Below are 15914 nucleotides of genomic sequence, written 5' to 3' on the forward strand. Positions count from 1 at the left end.
TGGCAATTAAGGTGGATTGATAGTAAAAAGAAAACAATTTAGACATTAACTTATTGTGTTCAATCAATTCAAATTAATATTGACATTTATTAAAAATACCTGCTGAATATCAGCTACAAATCAAAAGTCTCTCTTTAGACACCAACGTTTGCTTTTGATGATGAAAATCATGTTGTTCTACCTCAAGGTGATCAATGATGTAACCAACAGTGTCCGACTTCCTCTCAAAGTTGTCTGTTGGCGAGTTGCAGAATGTCACAGGGCTGTTCTCTGTGGTGCCGTACACATTCTGTGGTGGAACAGGTTGGTGAGGTGTAAGAGACACATCCAGTCAGACACAAAGCATTTCTCCTGTATTTTCAAAGTAACCTTACTACATGATCTCCCCTCTTTTTTTTGAGGGACATTTTGTTTGATACTTTAGATGCTTCAGCGACAAGACAAAACACCTTAAACATATCTGATAAAATAAAGTCCCTAAAGAACATAAAATACGCTATTCACTTAAAATACGCTATTCACAAATCCAGCAGAAAGGTTCAGGGAGAGACCATATTCCCAATAAAATGCTAAATTTGTTAAGTAGACTCGAGATTCCATTATTCCGAGTGGGTCCATCCATCTTGTAAATGCACCAATCTGAAGCCAAACCATCCTTCGCCCTGAGCCAGTCAACAAATTCCAGCTTCAACTTTTTAAATACCTTTCTTATTATGAAAAGCAGGTGTAATGGACACCAAAACACAGCTCTGCTCTCAGATGTTACTTTTTTCAAACAAGCCTTTACCAGTAACAGACCTTGAACTGCAGACAGTCTCTTGCAGTTTAAAGCCGACAGCCACAACGATCAGCTCACAGGTTCCACTGAAACAGACCATTACATAATAATGTGCTCCTTTTCAAAACAAAGAATGCACACAGGAGTGTACAGTGGTATCTAAAACTTTCATTCCTTTGTAATTGCTATGACTTGAAACAGCATCTCTTGCCAAACATCTGGAGACTATTATACTGTAGGTTAGAAAACAGCTGCAGAGGAGTGGCTCCTTTTCCTGCCACCGCAGACTAAAAAAACAATAGAGGTATCTGGCGAGCGTGCACACTTTGGCCCTGACCTCATGCCACGTTGTTAAACAGTCACATTGAAGTTACTCAGGTGTTTAAAGTGTTTAAGTTTAAGTGCAAAGCATGCCTTTTCTTGTTTGTTTGTTTTCCAATGTCTGGACACGTGCACCAGCCATAAGCCGAGAGAACGAGTGGTCCAGTGTTGTCTTCCCGCTCATTCAGGGTTAAGTTCTCACAGACACTTGACTTCCTCTTGCAAACCTCTCACTCCAACACCCTGGCAAACCCTCATTTTTTTCCACAAGTAAATGTTATAAATAGTGCCGTGTGTGTTCTGTTGACTGACCATCCTCCTCTCCAAGTGAAGGTCGCTCTGCACTGCCCACCTTTGCTCAGTCACTCACCTTTTCACTCCTTCTTCTCTCGTTTCTCCCTCAACACAAACACACTTCAGTTTAAACTCTTCCTTTTTAAAGCTCTACTCTGCTTCTCTCAGAAGCAGTTTACTGGATTTTCTGCTTGTTCTGCTAAAAGACTTGAAGACAATCTAACCAAGTTAGTGATCTTCAGGAGCCTGTTAGGATGCGTTGTGTGAGCTGGCTGCTGCTAGGGACCTGCCTCCTGGTCCTGGGCCCCGCGGTGCAGGGAGTCCCGGTCCAGTGCCCGAGCTTGTGCCACTGCCACGGTGACCTTCAGCATGTCATCTGTGACAACGTTGGGCTGAAGAAGATCCCTCGGGTGTCAGAGGCCACGCGGTTGCTGAACCTGCAGAGGAACAACCTGGGCAGCATTCCCACGGGAGCCTTCAGCGAAAGCAAAGGACTCATTTCTCTGCACATGCAGCACTGTCAGCTCCGAGAGATCGGATCCCAGGCCTTCAAGGGGCTGAAGAAGCTCATCTACCTCTACCTGTCTAACAATGAGATCAGCAGCATCAAGTCCGGCGCCTTTGAGGATCTCACCGAGCTCACCTACCTCTACCTAGATGGGAACAAGATCAGCGATCTCGGCAAGGGCATCTTCTCCCCCATGATCAACCTCTTTATTCTGCAGCTCAACCACAACAAGCTCCGAGAGCTGCGGCCGGGAACCTTTACAGGGGCAAAGGACTTGCGCTGGCTGCATATGAGTGGGAACAAGCTGACCATCCTGCACCCGGGGTCTCTGGATGATGTGGAGAACCTCGCCATACTTCACCTGGACGGGAACAAGATCTCCACATATCCCAGTGCAGCAATGAGCAAACTGCGTGTGGTGGAGGAGCTCACACTGGGGAGGAATCCCATGAAGACCATCCCAGACAACGCCTTTCAGAGCTTTGGACGCTACATGGAGAAACTGCATCTGGACAACATGGGTCTGGAGAAGGTCAGCCATGATTCTAACATCTACTGCCTAACATCTATCGAAGTGTTGATATAGGTCTGTTAAGACTGTGAAATTTCAAATTACTTGAACGTTAGTGAGATTAGGTTTCTTGGTCTACTTTGATGAGTTAGGAAAAGTTAAGTGGTAGTTGTGTGTGGCTTTTGTTTTTTTTAGAGTCATATTTCCATAAAGTAAATGAATTAAATTCTTCTGTGTTCAGTTGTTTGCAGAATAACAGATTTCATAAAAGTGTTTTATTTGCTCATCTTAATATTTGTTTTGAAAACCACTCTTGGCTAAATTTCACTGGCATATTTACATACTCCACTTGCCAGTGGCCAACGCCCCCCCTGCAGACTGTCAACTAGTCTATCTAATTTGATGCACAGTATACAGTGTGTGTACGGGGTCATCAGTGTTATGGTTGCCTCTACCGCAGTTCGGCTTCACTAACTCTATTAGAACCAGACTATCATTAAACAGTAAATTACATAACCAACCACCATTAACAGCACTCAAACAAACCACTGCATCTTTGAGTATTTCTGATTTCTCCCCAGATATGTCCCAATAATACTAATCCGATGCAGTGTTTTTCTGTGTTTTGTCTGCAGATGTGCTTTGAGTCATGCTTCAAGTGTGACAACAACACATGTAACAACACTAGCAGGATTTACTCTTAGACCATAATTATAGTTGACTGTAAGATGTTGAGGATGGGCTTATTAAAGGCTGCTGTGGTCACTTGATGCAAACACATAATCCTCTTACATACTCATTAGGTTAATTTCAAGAAAACCGGGGAACACAGAGGAACCAGCAAAACAAAATGCTGCTTATGATTCTAAACATTGTGCAGTATGTGAGTTTTATTCATCTTTTTAGTGTGTCAGAATGGAGAGAGAACCAGAACTATCCTAATGGGTTCACTGAAAATTTGGGTGAATTGAACCTTGGAAAGTGGTTTCATTTGGAAATGATTGAAATGATCATTTAAGTTCTACAATACACCGAAGGTGATACTTACATATTTTATCTTACAAGGCAAATACTAACATTTGGCTTAGTGAGACCTGAAAGTCCTACTATCCATCAGCTCCTCCGCACCTTACAAAGCTGTGGTATGAATGTATACAGTATAAGCGCCCTGCTTTACCACACCACTTTTCAGACTTTTTATACTTGAGGTTAATTCAATATTTGAGTGTGCAACAGTTTGGATGCATCCCGGAGGTGGAGAACTGTAGAATAACAACCTTCTCACGCTGGGACTGTGCGAGAGCCAGGTGGAAGCAGCAGGAGATGGCAAGCGCAGCACACATAGCCGTCGAGATGAAACCATTTTCCAAATATAGATAGAGTGTTTTTGTTTGCTGGACCTTGGCCAAGCATGTCAGAGTCTAATTTTTACACAAATGTTATTTTCAGCAAGGTGACTTTTCTACTTTGGCTGTGAGGGTCCTGTAAACAGGTCAGGAGGGGTTATGAGACAGGTAAATAGAGGCAGGGTGTTCCACGGAGCATGAAGGGGAGTATTTTTAGCCATCACCACAGCTTGAATGGACAATTGGGCCTTTTGCGAGCCTTGTTGGCAGAGGAGCGGCCCAAAGAGGGAGACGACAGAGTGAAAACACCTCAGCCATGCTGGAAGTCATCCATCTTCCATTCCTTCAAATATACCAGACCCTAACTAGACTATGTGTAGCTCTACAGTGGAAATTTCCAAACAGGTTCATCTCCCCCAGACTCACATAAAACCACCCTTCAAAGCCCAGTTGCCCTCTGATGTGCCCTCCTCTTCCTCCTAGAGGAGACCCTACTTGACATGACATAGATCAGTTCATCTAGCACCTCTCTGAAGCTTTTAGCGTCCTCGCAGATGCATATGAAGTAGCAGCGGAAAAAAGGAGAGCAGTGACTGATAGTGTTTACATAGGTGCTGGTGCAGAAGGAAGGATGAGTGGAGGCTTTCATGACAGAGAAACACTGACGAGATTCCCTCAGTCTGCATCTGAACGGAGTGTGGACGGTTTTTAAACAACACTGTACTGTACGATGTGCGACCTGAGAACTACAGTAGTTTCAGGCCAGTAGAAAATCTTCAGTGATTTGATGTGAAACACAACTTACACATTTCTCTACCTTTTTTCTAGTTCTCTGATGATGCGTTTACGGGTGTGACTGCAATCAAGTCCCTGCACCTGGACAACAATAAGCTAAAGTCTCTTCCCAGAAGTCTGGAGTATGGCACCCTCACAAACCTCACCCTTTCCAACAACCCATGGAACTGCACGTGCCAGCTCGCTCCACTGCGCAGGTAAGAGACTCACCTGAAACACAATATAAAGCTGTTCTTAAATCCAATTCACACAAATCCTCACCAGGTCAGTGAGTCAGAACACTACAGTCCTCTAACGTTCTCCTTGCGAAGTTTGATCCATAGAAACCTTTAACGGTCCAGTTCAGTCAGGTAAAGGCTAATACACTCCCAGTAAAGGAGGTATGATGACATTACATGATGCATTTATTGTTCATTGCTCCTTTCAAAAAGGCAGAGCTCCATCAGTCCACAGCTGCAAGTGGCTCAATATAGCTAGGGTTTCATCACCACACTCCAATGTGTTACAGCCGGAATCATAACAACCAGATATGGCTACGCCCACAACCACAGTGACACCAGAATCCCAGTCGTAATAAGGTACAGCCTGTCTCAGCCAGAGCTGGTTATAACCTAATAACACAGCGTGGAGAGAGGATACATGTGTCACTGCAGAAGTGTTGTACTGGCCTGCATTAGGTTATAGCTTGGTTTACCTCATACTACCAACTGAGTGTTTAACTTTAAAAACTGTTTAGTTTGTTGTATTTTCTAACTGCACATACCTGTATACTACAGCATAACAATCTACAGCCATGCTTATCCACAATAAATGGGGCTTTGAGACTTGCATTTACATTAACAATTCATCCTCACTGTAAATGTGAGAACCACATTTCATGACAAAATATCCAACACGAATCTACAGATTTTCCTTGCAACCAAAAATGTCAACCTGCTTATGGCTTTAAATGTTGGAAAGTCCTCAACTGAGTTTCCTCCACTGAGGTATTTACTGACACTGATAGAGAAAATAAATAGTAAATAGACTATGTAGTCAGCGTGAACTGCTTCTTATGTTGTGGTTTCTATCTGCAGGTGGATGGACTCTAGTCACAATCGTCCAGATGCAGTGTGTGCATCTCCACCGACACAGAAAGACAAGCCAGTAAGAGATAGCACCAACTTCAGCAGCTGTAGACTGAAGGGAAAGAGAATCAAAAAGGGCACACGTCACTGAACACGCAGCTGTACAGGTACAGTATCTGCCACAGAATAAAAAAATTCCAGATTTCTTTAAGCAAAATAAGCAAAGTCCTCTATAAAAGATCATATTTAAAGCTTCAGCTAGGTTTTTATGTGCTAAACAAACATACAAACAGGTGGATGGTACTGAATCTAATGTTGAATATGATGCTGTGGCTACCAGTGGGTGCAAACTGGGAAATCCACCTACCAGCACCAACAATAAATCTTTCCCATATAAACAGCCTCTATAACCTCTGAACCTCGGTATTAGGGAGTACAGGAAGCACAGCAATTCTTCACGTGTAAAAATCAAACAAGGTCTTAACATGTTAATGAGCTTTAGTGGTTTTTGTTACCTTTGGACAGAGCTAAGCTTTGTTTCAATCTGTCCACACAGGTCCATGTCCCAAATTGTTAAACCCTTCTGTAAAGGTAATAACTTTTATTTTGCTGCTGTTTTTGTCCCAACCACTTGGAGTCGCCAAAGACAAATCCTCAATTCTACACATAGGGAAATAAAAGGCCCAATAATTAATCAAAAACCTTCAAAAAAATCTGTTTATATGTGTCGTTATTGAAAATGTAACGACTGAGAATCATCTAAATAAATAACTGGAGACACTGGACCTTTGAACCCAAATGATAGTTAAGTTAATTGTTTTTCAGTGACACCCTCACTGATCACTACTTTTGCGAGTACTTGAGGAGTTGTTTTGTTCCTCACTCTGGTCTCTATTTAAGCCCAAAATCACACCCCTCCTGTGATGGTCTAGTATTCTGGTTTTCATCTGGGACTCTGTATAATGTGATACTGGATTTATATATTGCCACATGAGGTCTAAGGTGGTTTTGGAGTGGCCCGGATTTGGCGTTGATGATTTTGTTTTTCATTTCTCTTTCCATGACTGTAGAACGTTCAGTCTTTCACTCTGTCTCTGTGTGAACTTTTCCATGTTGGCCCTGGGGTCCAGTACTCCGAGTCCAGGTCATGGGGTCTTTGGTTAGAGGACAGAGTGTTTGATTTGGCTGCTGACTTTGTGCCTTTTTCACAGGAGACGCCGAGGAGGAGCCTGTCCAGGTGACTGGCTACAGCGAACGACAAAAGCAACGCTAACTCGTTCTACGCCCGTCTATCTATTTATCTGTCAAAATGTTGTCGCCAGCGTAAACAAAGACACACATCACTCTCTGTCTCACACACCCAAACAAGCGATGATCTTTATGGATACCCTTCATCATTAAGTTTGAATCCTATATAATAAATATTATTATTTAATTTGACAACATGCAAGTAACCACCAAAATAAAAGTCACATCAAAATAATACTACTGGAGACAGGCCTGTTGGTTTTTCCTGCTGCTTTCTGTGCTTCAGTAACTGGATAAAGATTTTAATTTATCACTTAACTTGCTAACATACCATAACATCACAGACATCATGTTTGTCCCATTCATCTCAACACTTTTGTTTTGGTGGTTTAATGCATGAACTGAATTAAAATCGTCTCAAAACAACATAGAAAAGACAGAGAACAAATCCTAACACCTGTGACTCAAGTAGGCACCAGCGCATGTTTACTCTGTTTTCTACTTATGTGATGAAAATTACAGTGACTACAAATAGGACATTTCCCCCAAACTTTAATGAAGATGTGGTTAAAATAACAGTGGATCAAACCATGGAAATTCTAAGCTTTATCAGTCTGTTAAATAAGGTATTTTAAGATCCTAACATCTACAAAACATCAAACCTACATCACTTTGAATGTATGTAAAGGAAGATTCCAGTAAACGTCAGAAAAGGGGGTTATACAGATCCATTGTGTCTTTAATTACATGCATTTTGTTATCTGCTTAACGTTTTAACATCTCACTTAAAAATGTATTATCAGCATCTTAAGCTTTTCTGGACTTTTGGACGTGGTAACATGTTCACATCCAATAAATCTTTTTTACAACTAAGCCTGTTTTTTGTTGTAAATACTGTTTTTTTACAAGACGAATGATGATGGATCTGGCCGTGGAAGGTTTCACTCTGCTGTACTTCACTGTATGAAATCTAAGGGTTTGTCTCCTCCTAGTGTTTGAAAGTTCAGCTGCATCATCAAATCTATGTGTTGTTTGGTGGAATACATTTAGGTTATTATATAATCTTTAAATGTAAAAAATATTTAAATGGCACTCACTGTTATTCCTTTAATGCCCATTACAGAAATGATCTCCTTTATAAGCTCTGAAGGACAAGGGGAACCAGCTATGATGCCTACAGTGCAACAACAAACAAAAGAGCAAAGAGTACAGCAACCAGTAAGATAGGGTTAATATTCTCAGATTAAATAAAAGTTTAACAGGAAAAAGGCATTAAATCATTGAAATAGTCACAAAAACCCAGTTTTCTCCTCACCTGCTTCTAGAGATGACAAGTCTCGTTTAGCCAAGTCGGGTTGGTTAACCATATCAATGTACATGGTGGGAGTACCGTAAACAAATGTGCATCTGAGAGAAAGGTAAACACAATTAATTTACAATCATATTAATCTTCATAGATCTCTTTTTTTTCCAACTCACAAACAATATAGGATAATTAAAGCTGTTACACCCAAATTAATTTACCAACTAATTAACAGGCAGTTGCAACTCTTAGATCATCATGGTCTCAGACCATTTCACTTTGTATAATATTGGTAACATGGCATTAAACAGCTTTTTATCCTACAGTAAGAGGTCAAACTTACACATGGATTAACTTTAGTCTCCTAATAAATTACTGCCCACTAATTACAGAATAATTTCCCATGATTTGTTTGTTTTTATAAAGTCTTTCCCAGAATGAACTGTGCTCTGTAAAGAAATGTTGCTTTGATTTGCTGTTTTGTCTGGAGCCATATCAGGCTTCACATATTTGTACAGGTGTGGGGTCCATTTACACTGAAAGCACATAAAGAATGTCCACACTGATGCCAGCTTTAGTATTTTTATAACAAATGTTTTAGAACATATTTAAAAAACAGCCTTTACAACAAATCCACTTTTCTCAGGTGCTTTTCCTGCAAAATATCTGCTGTAGAAAATGTCTTTTCACTTCCCTTTAGTCGCACAGTGGGAATCTGAAGAAACAAAGACTAAATGCTGGGCTTGTGCAGCGTGTTTAAGATAGTTCTCTACTTCTTTGTCTCTGAGCAACAAAACAACAAATGATATCTGATCCTGAGTGAGGATCAGGGAATTTAAAACTAATACTTAGCAGGTTCTGCAGCCCCACAGAAACAATTTGTTTTACCTTTGACCTTCACTGAATGTTGATTTTAAGTTTTGAGTCTTGAGACATTTTGACATTTAGACATTTGGCAGAGTTGGAAGTGACACATGATCATTCCTGTCCACTAATTTTAAGTAAATGGCATTTAATACTTTTTCTGTGCATGACTTGTGGTAAACTGTGTAAAACCAGTTTCTACAGCTTCAATCTGGTTTTAATTATTACAGCAACCTCCTTTCTACCTTTATATCAAAGAGAGAATAGGCACAATGCAGCTTTAGGGTTAGCAGTGATTTTATTCTAAGCAGATTTAATCACTTGTTGCATCTTGCACCTTTAAAACAGGTCTTAGACATATTATTACTATACGTTTGAGAGTAGCCCAAGATCTGTAATTTTACCTTTCACTCTCAATAGCTGCTATGTTAGCCTTTCCATCATATCCCGGAGAGGGAAAGACTAGGGACACACCGTGCATGGCCATAGACATTCCACCACCCACTGAGCCAAAGCAATGGTACAGAGGCACAGGCACACAGACACGAGTGTTAGGCTATACGGGAAAAATAACAAATAATAAAAAGTCACTTATATTAACATAGATATTATTAATTTTGTTAAACTAATTTTAGAATAATAAATTATAGAAGATTAGATGCATAGACAATCTAAAGCATTATTGACAATAAAACAAACTCTCCAAAAGAGCAGTTTAAGTAACTCACTCTCCAGTCATATCCCATTCTTTTGCCAATGAGGTAGGAATTGTTGACAATGTTGTGATGAGACAAGGTGGCACCTTTTGGAGTCCCAGTTGTGCCCTGGCAACAAAAAAAGGAAAAATATGACCGTGTTTACAAGGCCATGAAAATAGTTTATTAAAGTATGTCGAGGGTGTTTATTTATGTTGCCTTTACTGCAGTCAGACATACTGTCTGTCAGACATACTGTGAATGCAGTTTAATCTGTAAAGCTCTATTTTACAGGACACACAAATAATTAATACTAAATAAAAGGAACCCAATAAAACAACCGACCAACAAATATAACTTATTTATTTACTTATTGTGGAAAATGATCAAATCTTAAACATCTTTGTATTGCAAATGTATGTGAATCCATACCTTCAGTAACTGATGGTGGACTCACTGATTTTAGCCACTACAAGACAGACCTTTAGTTTCCCAGATGTTACCGTGTGGCACCTTGTGATCTCCTGGACTATTACACACCTTGTTCTTGTTGTGATGTCTCTATGATCTGGAGTCCAAACTTTTTGGAAATTCTTCCACAGCCAAGTAAGCGTCAAAACCTCTTTTGTTTGAGCCACGGTATGCTTCTAAAAAACTTTGTTGTCAAAATCAGGTGTTGATAGTAAAGACCCAGATTTCTCTTCCAGACTCACACCTGATTAACCTCCCATTCACTAACACACCCGACTCTAAATTCTCCTTCTAATTAACGGCTAATCCCAGAGGTTCATACACTTTTGCCACCTAAAAACAGTTACAAGTGCAAATACTGCATTTAAAAGGTGATAAAAATGTGGGGAATATGAAAAACGTTTCTCGTGTTGGACCACAGATGATTTTTTCTTATGTCCAGGGCTTAAACATTGCCTGTTGTTTCTGTTGTCGCTTCCATTTCAGGAGTAAAAAAAAAAAACAGGAAATCCAGCAAAAAACGGGCCACGCCCTCAACACTAAAAGACTCAGATGACAAACATGTTTAAGTAAACACAGACCTCAACACAGTTCCCAGAGGGTAGCAGGAGTAGCAGGAAAAGCGACAGTTACCGAAGTAAACTGGATGTTTATCGGGTCGTCAAACGAGAGTTTCTTCTGCAGATCCTGCAGCTGCTGTATGTGCTGGCTGCCGCCTGCCTGCATCACATCCTCAAAATGGAGCATTCCTGGTTGTCGACTGTCCAGAACAATCACAGTGCGCAGATCTGGAAGTCTGAGGGAAACAAGAAACCAACACAAATATGCAGATAATGTTTTATGACTAAGGAGCCGAGTTATTTTGAAGGATTCTGTCTGTGGTTCTGTCTCTCTGTTGCTTGCGTGTTACTATTTAATCCATGTTTCCTGTTTAAATGAGAAACTTTTCACATATAGAAACATGGCTGCAACAGGAATACTTCACTTGCTGGGGTCAGGAGATCAAATTCCCCCAGCGTGGTACCACCCACTCAAAAGCATTTTTTCCACATACCACAAAAGGAGGTTATGAAAGGCCCAGATACACCAGCAGTTAAAACTGTTAGCTTTGGGCAAAATCAGTACATTTTTGTAAAACTATCATCAATCAAAGAAAATGTGCATAAACCTTTAGCATTAACTTCAGTTTGGCAGTATTTCTACTTCTGGGGGAAGTGAGCTGATCTGTAGTGTACAGTAGACAGGGTGGTTACTTACTCTAATAACTACTCGCTGCATTTCTTTTTTCTCTTGTAAAATTAATTATTGTATTAAGGAGTAAATATTTCTTTGCAAACTCTCCAAGCACAGTGGAGAAAACACCTCCCTAGGACAAGTGACACAGTTCGTCCATAAGCTTTAGAAAAGAAAAGACTTTCAGGGATGAAGACAAACTGGTCGGCTGAGTTTCCCCAAGCTTTTCTACAAGAAACCTCTAAATAAGTCTCTTCCAAAATAAGAGCTGTGGTTTGAGGGTGGATATAAATACACCTTTTGCTGGCAAAGATGTTTTGACTGAATGTTGAAGAGTCATACTGACAGGTGAATATCGGGGGGTGTACCTGGCGCTCTTGAGGTCTCCTGGACTGGATGACTCCATCTCTGGACATATCTGTTTCAGCATGTCACAGTACTTCTGGGTCTTAAACTGCGTGGGGCACACTACAGCTTTACAACCAACCTATGAAGAGAGGAGCGGAGGATTCACCTTCATGACAAAGACACAGTCTCTGGAGCCACAAACCTGAAACCTGTGATAACTCACCTTTCGTAATGCAAACTCCACCTCCTGCAGCTGGTACGCTGGGTTCACAGACACCTGTTGGATGGTAAAACGATACTTATACTGAAAGATATGTTCATCTCATTTACCAATATGACTATAGTACATTGTGGTTTCACACTTATTTGTCCATCACTTAGTGTGTTGGTGTTTTTGTGTCACAGTTTTTATTTATTTTAAGCACTTCATCATGAAATTTGTTTTAATAATGAAAAATACACAACATCACCAAACGAATGCTTTAACTTATGTTCCTCTAACATTGTTTTTGCCTTCTAGCTAATGCTGTGGATGATAAACTGCTGCTACAGTAGAATTGACTTTACCAATATGATGCCAGCTTTGGCCGTTGCAAACTGAAACAGGACCCATTCGTAAGTGTTGGGTCCCCACATGCCGAGCCGGTCTCCTTTCTTCAGTCCAAGTGCCAGAAGTCCAGCTGCAGCCTGGTCCACCTACAGAGACAGAGACAGGCTGGACATGTTTGGACTGAAGCTGAGGAATGAACTGTGCAAACATTCTGGACATTCAGTTGCTACTCATATAGCACTGCATCAGTAGTTAATGAGACTAGAGATTAATGAGATGAACATGTGCTTGGATATATATATAATGTTCTTTCCAGGAACTGAAATACTGTACCAGTACTTGCCGTACTTTCATTGCAGTTATGAATTACTTTGCAATAAGATAAAGTACTACTAACATCTGAACATGTTCGATTTCTGCAGAATCCTTATTTATGAGACACGTGGATCAAATCTGGACTAAACTACATCCATCTTATCGACAGCACTATGTATCATTTGTACCATGTACTTAATTTTTGCCTCACTGTTACCTAATGCTGCTTGTCAAGAGCAAAGTCTAACATATCGACATAAAACAAGTTCAGTGAGTCCAGAGAGGCACAAATGTCTTCTTATGAACACATCTCCTGCAGACAGAAATAGCTGTGCGGCAAGGCTCTTAAAATAGTCTCATAATCTCATATCGTTGTAATGTCAGATTGCACTAGTAGCTGCCATGAAGGTAAAATTATGTCAAAAAGACAAATTTATGCAACAAATAGCAGGAAACTCGCTAAATAAATCTACAGTGGAAGTAAAGGAAGATGAGAAAGCAGAGCAGTGGATGTCATTTGAAATGTTTGATTTGGCACCTGTTATCTGAAAAGTGTTCTGTGTGTCAGGTTAATGACATCAATCTGTGACACCAAATGAAATGTTTACTATGATCACTGGGTGAAAGTTTACAACCTGAACACGACTGAACATGCAGGTAAACCTTTCACCGCAGACGTGTCATACAGCTTTTTCTAGTAAGTCAAGACTCCAGTAAGCATCAATATTTACTTTAATACAGTGTGATCAGTCGTTGGTGAGCTATAATTGAGTAGAACTTTTATTTTAATAGCTTTACTACTACTAAATAAAGTGAGTTTCAGTGAAAGATTCTCCAGAATTCTCCCAGTATTCAACTTTAACTCTGTTTAATCTAAAGTCTTGCGTCTATCAGCACATTGTTGTTGTTTTTTTGTTTGTTTGTTTTTTTTGCATAATGATGGTTGTCACATTGATGGACTCTTGAACTATATAAGCTCTGAGGAAGACACTTACATCCTGCTGGAACTGTGCAAATGTCTTGCGGACTCCATCTTGTAGAAAGACCAAGGCTTCTCTGTCAGGCCAGCGCTCCACAGACTTCACCAGGCACTGTCCCACTGTGCTGTGCAGCAAAGATGTGGTTGAGGTGCCGTGGGCATAACTGGTAGTGAGAGTCGGGATGATGGGTGGACAGTCCACATGGATGGTACTGCAGGGAAACAGGAGTTACAAAATTTAGCTTAACTGTAGCTACAGGTTACAAAGTGAAGTTTAAGACTCGTATGAAATGTATTAAAAGATGAGACAAGGTTTCTTATTCTGGGGCACAAGTCGAAAACATATTTAATATTCAGCAGTGGGTTGGACTTTATGAGATCACCATGTGCAAGAAATGTGACTCTGTAAAATAAATATCAAATGAAGTGACGAAGTACAATGCTGTTCATCTGACTGCAGTTCTTGACTAAATGTACTTTTCTACCACTGTTTGCCTGTAGTACTCCTGCAGAACTTAACAGGCTACAGTACCTGGATAGACTTTCGATCATTTGTACTGGAATCATATGTGCAGGCAGCAAAACTGACTCAGAATCAGTGCTAAGAGTGGATCATGGGGTAATGCAGGAGGTGGACACACATTTAATGCAACCAGTAAATCAACCACACTATTTATAACAATTATTTTCACACAGCCCACCCAGATTTGTTTTACATCGTTGAACTGCAGCACAACATGCAGATGTCTTTGGTCTCCTCCCCTTCCTTCCGCTGTATCTAGCTTCAGTTTTTATTCCCACTCCCTAGTTTGCACGCACAGATAAAAATCATGCTGCTAATTTAAAGTTGTTGATGTTAAGTCCAAACTGTGCAGAGCCACTGGCTTTGCAGAAAAACAGCGTTTGGTTCATGACAGTCATATGATCCCCCAAAGAAAACGCTGATGTTTTTAAAAGTCAAAGAAAAGTTGCGGAGAAGCAGAAGGCGATGATTTTCTAAAGCGTTAATGATTTAACTGTACTGTTTATGTAACGTTGGGTGTGGCGTTGTTCTATAGACCTGTTAAACATCCACTTACAGGAGTTTTAATCCCAATTGAACGGTCCTCAGCTGAATGTTAATGAGATTCTGTTTACTTCTCATCACTCACCGACTCGCTGCAGGTAATCCAGGATGACGTGTCCATGGTCTCCTTAAATCCTTTAAAGCTCTAGAAAAGGCACAGTTGCTCCGGACGGTTTGGGAGCAGAAGGAAATCTTCTGGAGGATCATTGTGTGCAGCTGCAGCTCAACACCGCGACCCTGGACGTGCACAGAGCCGATCGTCTGGTCCGAGATTCACAGAACCTATTGAGGTCGACTCTGCTGTGCACAACAGGACAAAAGACACCGACAGTGAACCGGAGGAAAGATGTTCAGTAACTACCTGCAGCTCGTTGCTCGGACCTTGTTCCGTGACCAGAGTTGACAGAAAGTTTTCATGAACCTGCAGCCACCGTCCTGCTGGGGGCGTCAGGCGCTGCAAGGCAGAACATTTGAGTTATTTGACTTGATTCACTCCACAGGGAAACAGAAAGATGGGGATTCATACTGAACATACTAGAGATAGATATCCGTCTTTCTAAATACACATTTGAATCCTTTCTAAACATCAGGCCTGTGGATTCTGGTCTTCACATCCATAGGAAGTCATCTGTTAAAGGTCAGAGTGAACAGGAGGAAAATCTGTGTCATATGGGCAAGTTACAAAAACAATGATCCTAACTTAACCTTTAACCCTCTGAGACCTGTCACTGATGCATCAACTCTCTCTGAACACCTCGAACAACAAACTCAAACTGGATGAAAGAAGCATTTTTGAAAATTTCCAAACCAGTCAAATGAATTGATTCACTGTGACGACAGAAGATTAATTTACACTGAAAATAGGCTCATTAGTCGTTGTCCTAAATAAAATAATTAGAAATGTGCTACACCTCAACTTACAGTTAATTTGCATCAAAATGTAATAATTATAACCCTGTTATGTTTAAATACAGCCCATACTGATACATTTTGGTGGTAAAATTACTTGCATTTTAAATTATTGATCATTTGGACAACATAATATAAAATAAAATCCTTCATATTAATAAGTGAGCCTCCTTTTTTCTGTGCTTGTTAGCTCATCACTTTAACATCTCGTGTTGTCATGATAATCAGACGAGACGCTGGTGATCCAACAACAATAATAAAACTTTTTAACATCTGTTTTAATAGTAGGTCAGTGTGACAGCACAGATTGGGG

General features: G+C 40.4%; 2 protein-coding genes across 5 annotated transcripts in view; one reads left to right on the top strand and one right to left on the bottom strand.

Annotated features, from left to right (window-relative positions):
• acsf2 (acyl-CoA synthetase family member 2) overlaps positions 1-15244 on the bottom strand; it is a 29282-nt gene extending 14038 nt beyond the window's left edge. Inside the window, exons 1-11 of one of the 3 annotated variants that reach the window (XM_026351292.1) lie at positions 14778-15149; positions 13643-13838; positions 12350-12478; positions 12006-12059; positions 11803-11921; positions 10835-10997; positions 9764-9859; positions 9440-9591; positions 8184-8275; positions 7966-8042; positions 182-289 (exon numbers count right to left, since the gene is read on the bottom strand). In XM_026351292.1, coding sequence (XP_026207077.1) covers positions 182-289; positions 7966-8042; positions 8184-8275; positions 9440-9591; positions 9764-9859; positions 10835-10997; positions 11803-11921; positions 12006-12059; positions 12350-12478; positions 13643-13838; positions 14778-14899 — 1308 coding nt within the window. In that variant the 5' untranslated portion in view covers positions 14900-15149. Of the gene's footprint in view, positions 1-181; positions 290-7965; positions 8043-8183; positions 8276-9439; positions 9592-9763; positions 9860-10834; positions 10998-11802; positions 11922-12005; positions 12060-12349; positions 12479-13642; positions 13839-14777 lie in introns of all 3 variants that reach the window. The other 2 variants (XM_026351289.1, XM_026351290.1) reach the window with 2 other exon arrangements.
• chad (chondroadherin) lies at positions 296-7741 on the top strand. Of its 2 annotated transcripts, XM_026351294.1 has the most exons (4): positions 296-2433; positions 4587-4750; positions 5630-5787; positions 6832-7741. In XM_026351294.1, the coding sequence occupies exons 1-3, from the start codon at positions 1648-1650 to the stop codon at positions 5769-5771; spliced, it is 1092 nt and encodes a 363-aa protein (XP_026207079.1). In that variant the 5' UTR covers positions 296-1647; the 3' UTR covers positions 5772-5787; positions 6832-7741. The 2 variants fall into 2 exon arrangements, with proteins under 2 accessions (XP_026207079.1, XP_026207078.1); XM_026351293.1 differs by having other exon boundaries at positions 5630-7741.
• Positions 15245-15914: the final 670 nt, after the last annotated feature.

This window comes from Anabas testudineus, chromosome 19 (assembly GCF_900324465.2).
Source record: "Anabas testudineus chromosome 19, fAnaTes1.2, whole genome shotgun sequence".
NCBI classification, from domain to species: domain Eukaryota; kingdom Metazoa; phylum Chordata; class Actinopteri; order Anabantiformes; family Anabantidae; genus Anabas; species Anabas testudineus.

Coding starts and splice junctions, on each gene's coding strand:
- chad (XM_026351293.1), top strand. CDS start 1,648: ATGCGTTGTGTGAGCTGGCTGCTGCTAGGGACCTGCCTCCTGGTCCTG. Junction 2,434..4,586: donor ACAACATGGGTCTGGAGAAG/GTCAGCCATGAT, acceptor CCTTTTTTCTAG/TTCTCTGATGATGCGTTTAC. Junction 4,751..5,629: donor CAGCTCGCTCCACTGCGCAG/GTAAGAGACTCA, acceptor TTCTATCTGCAG/GTGGATGGACTCTAGTCACA.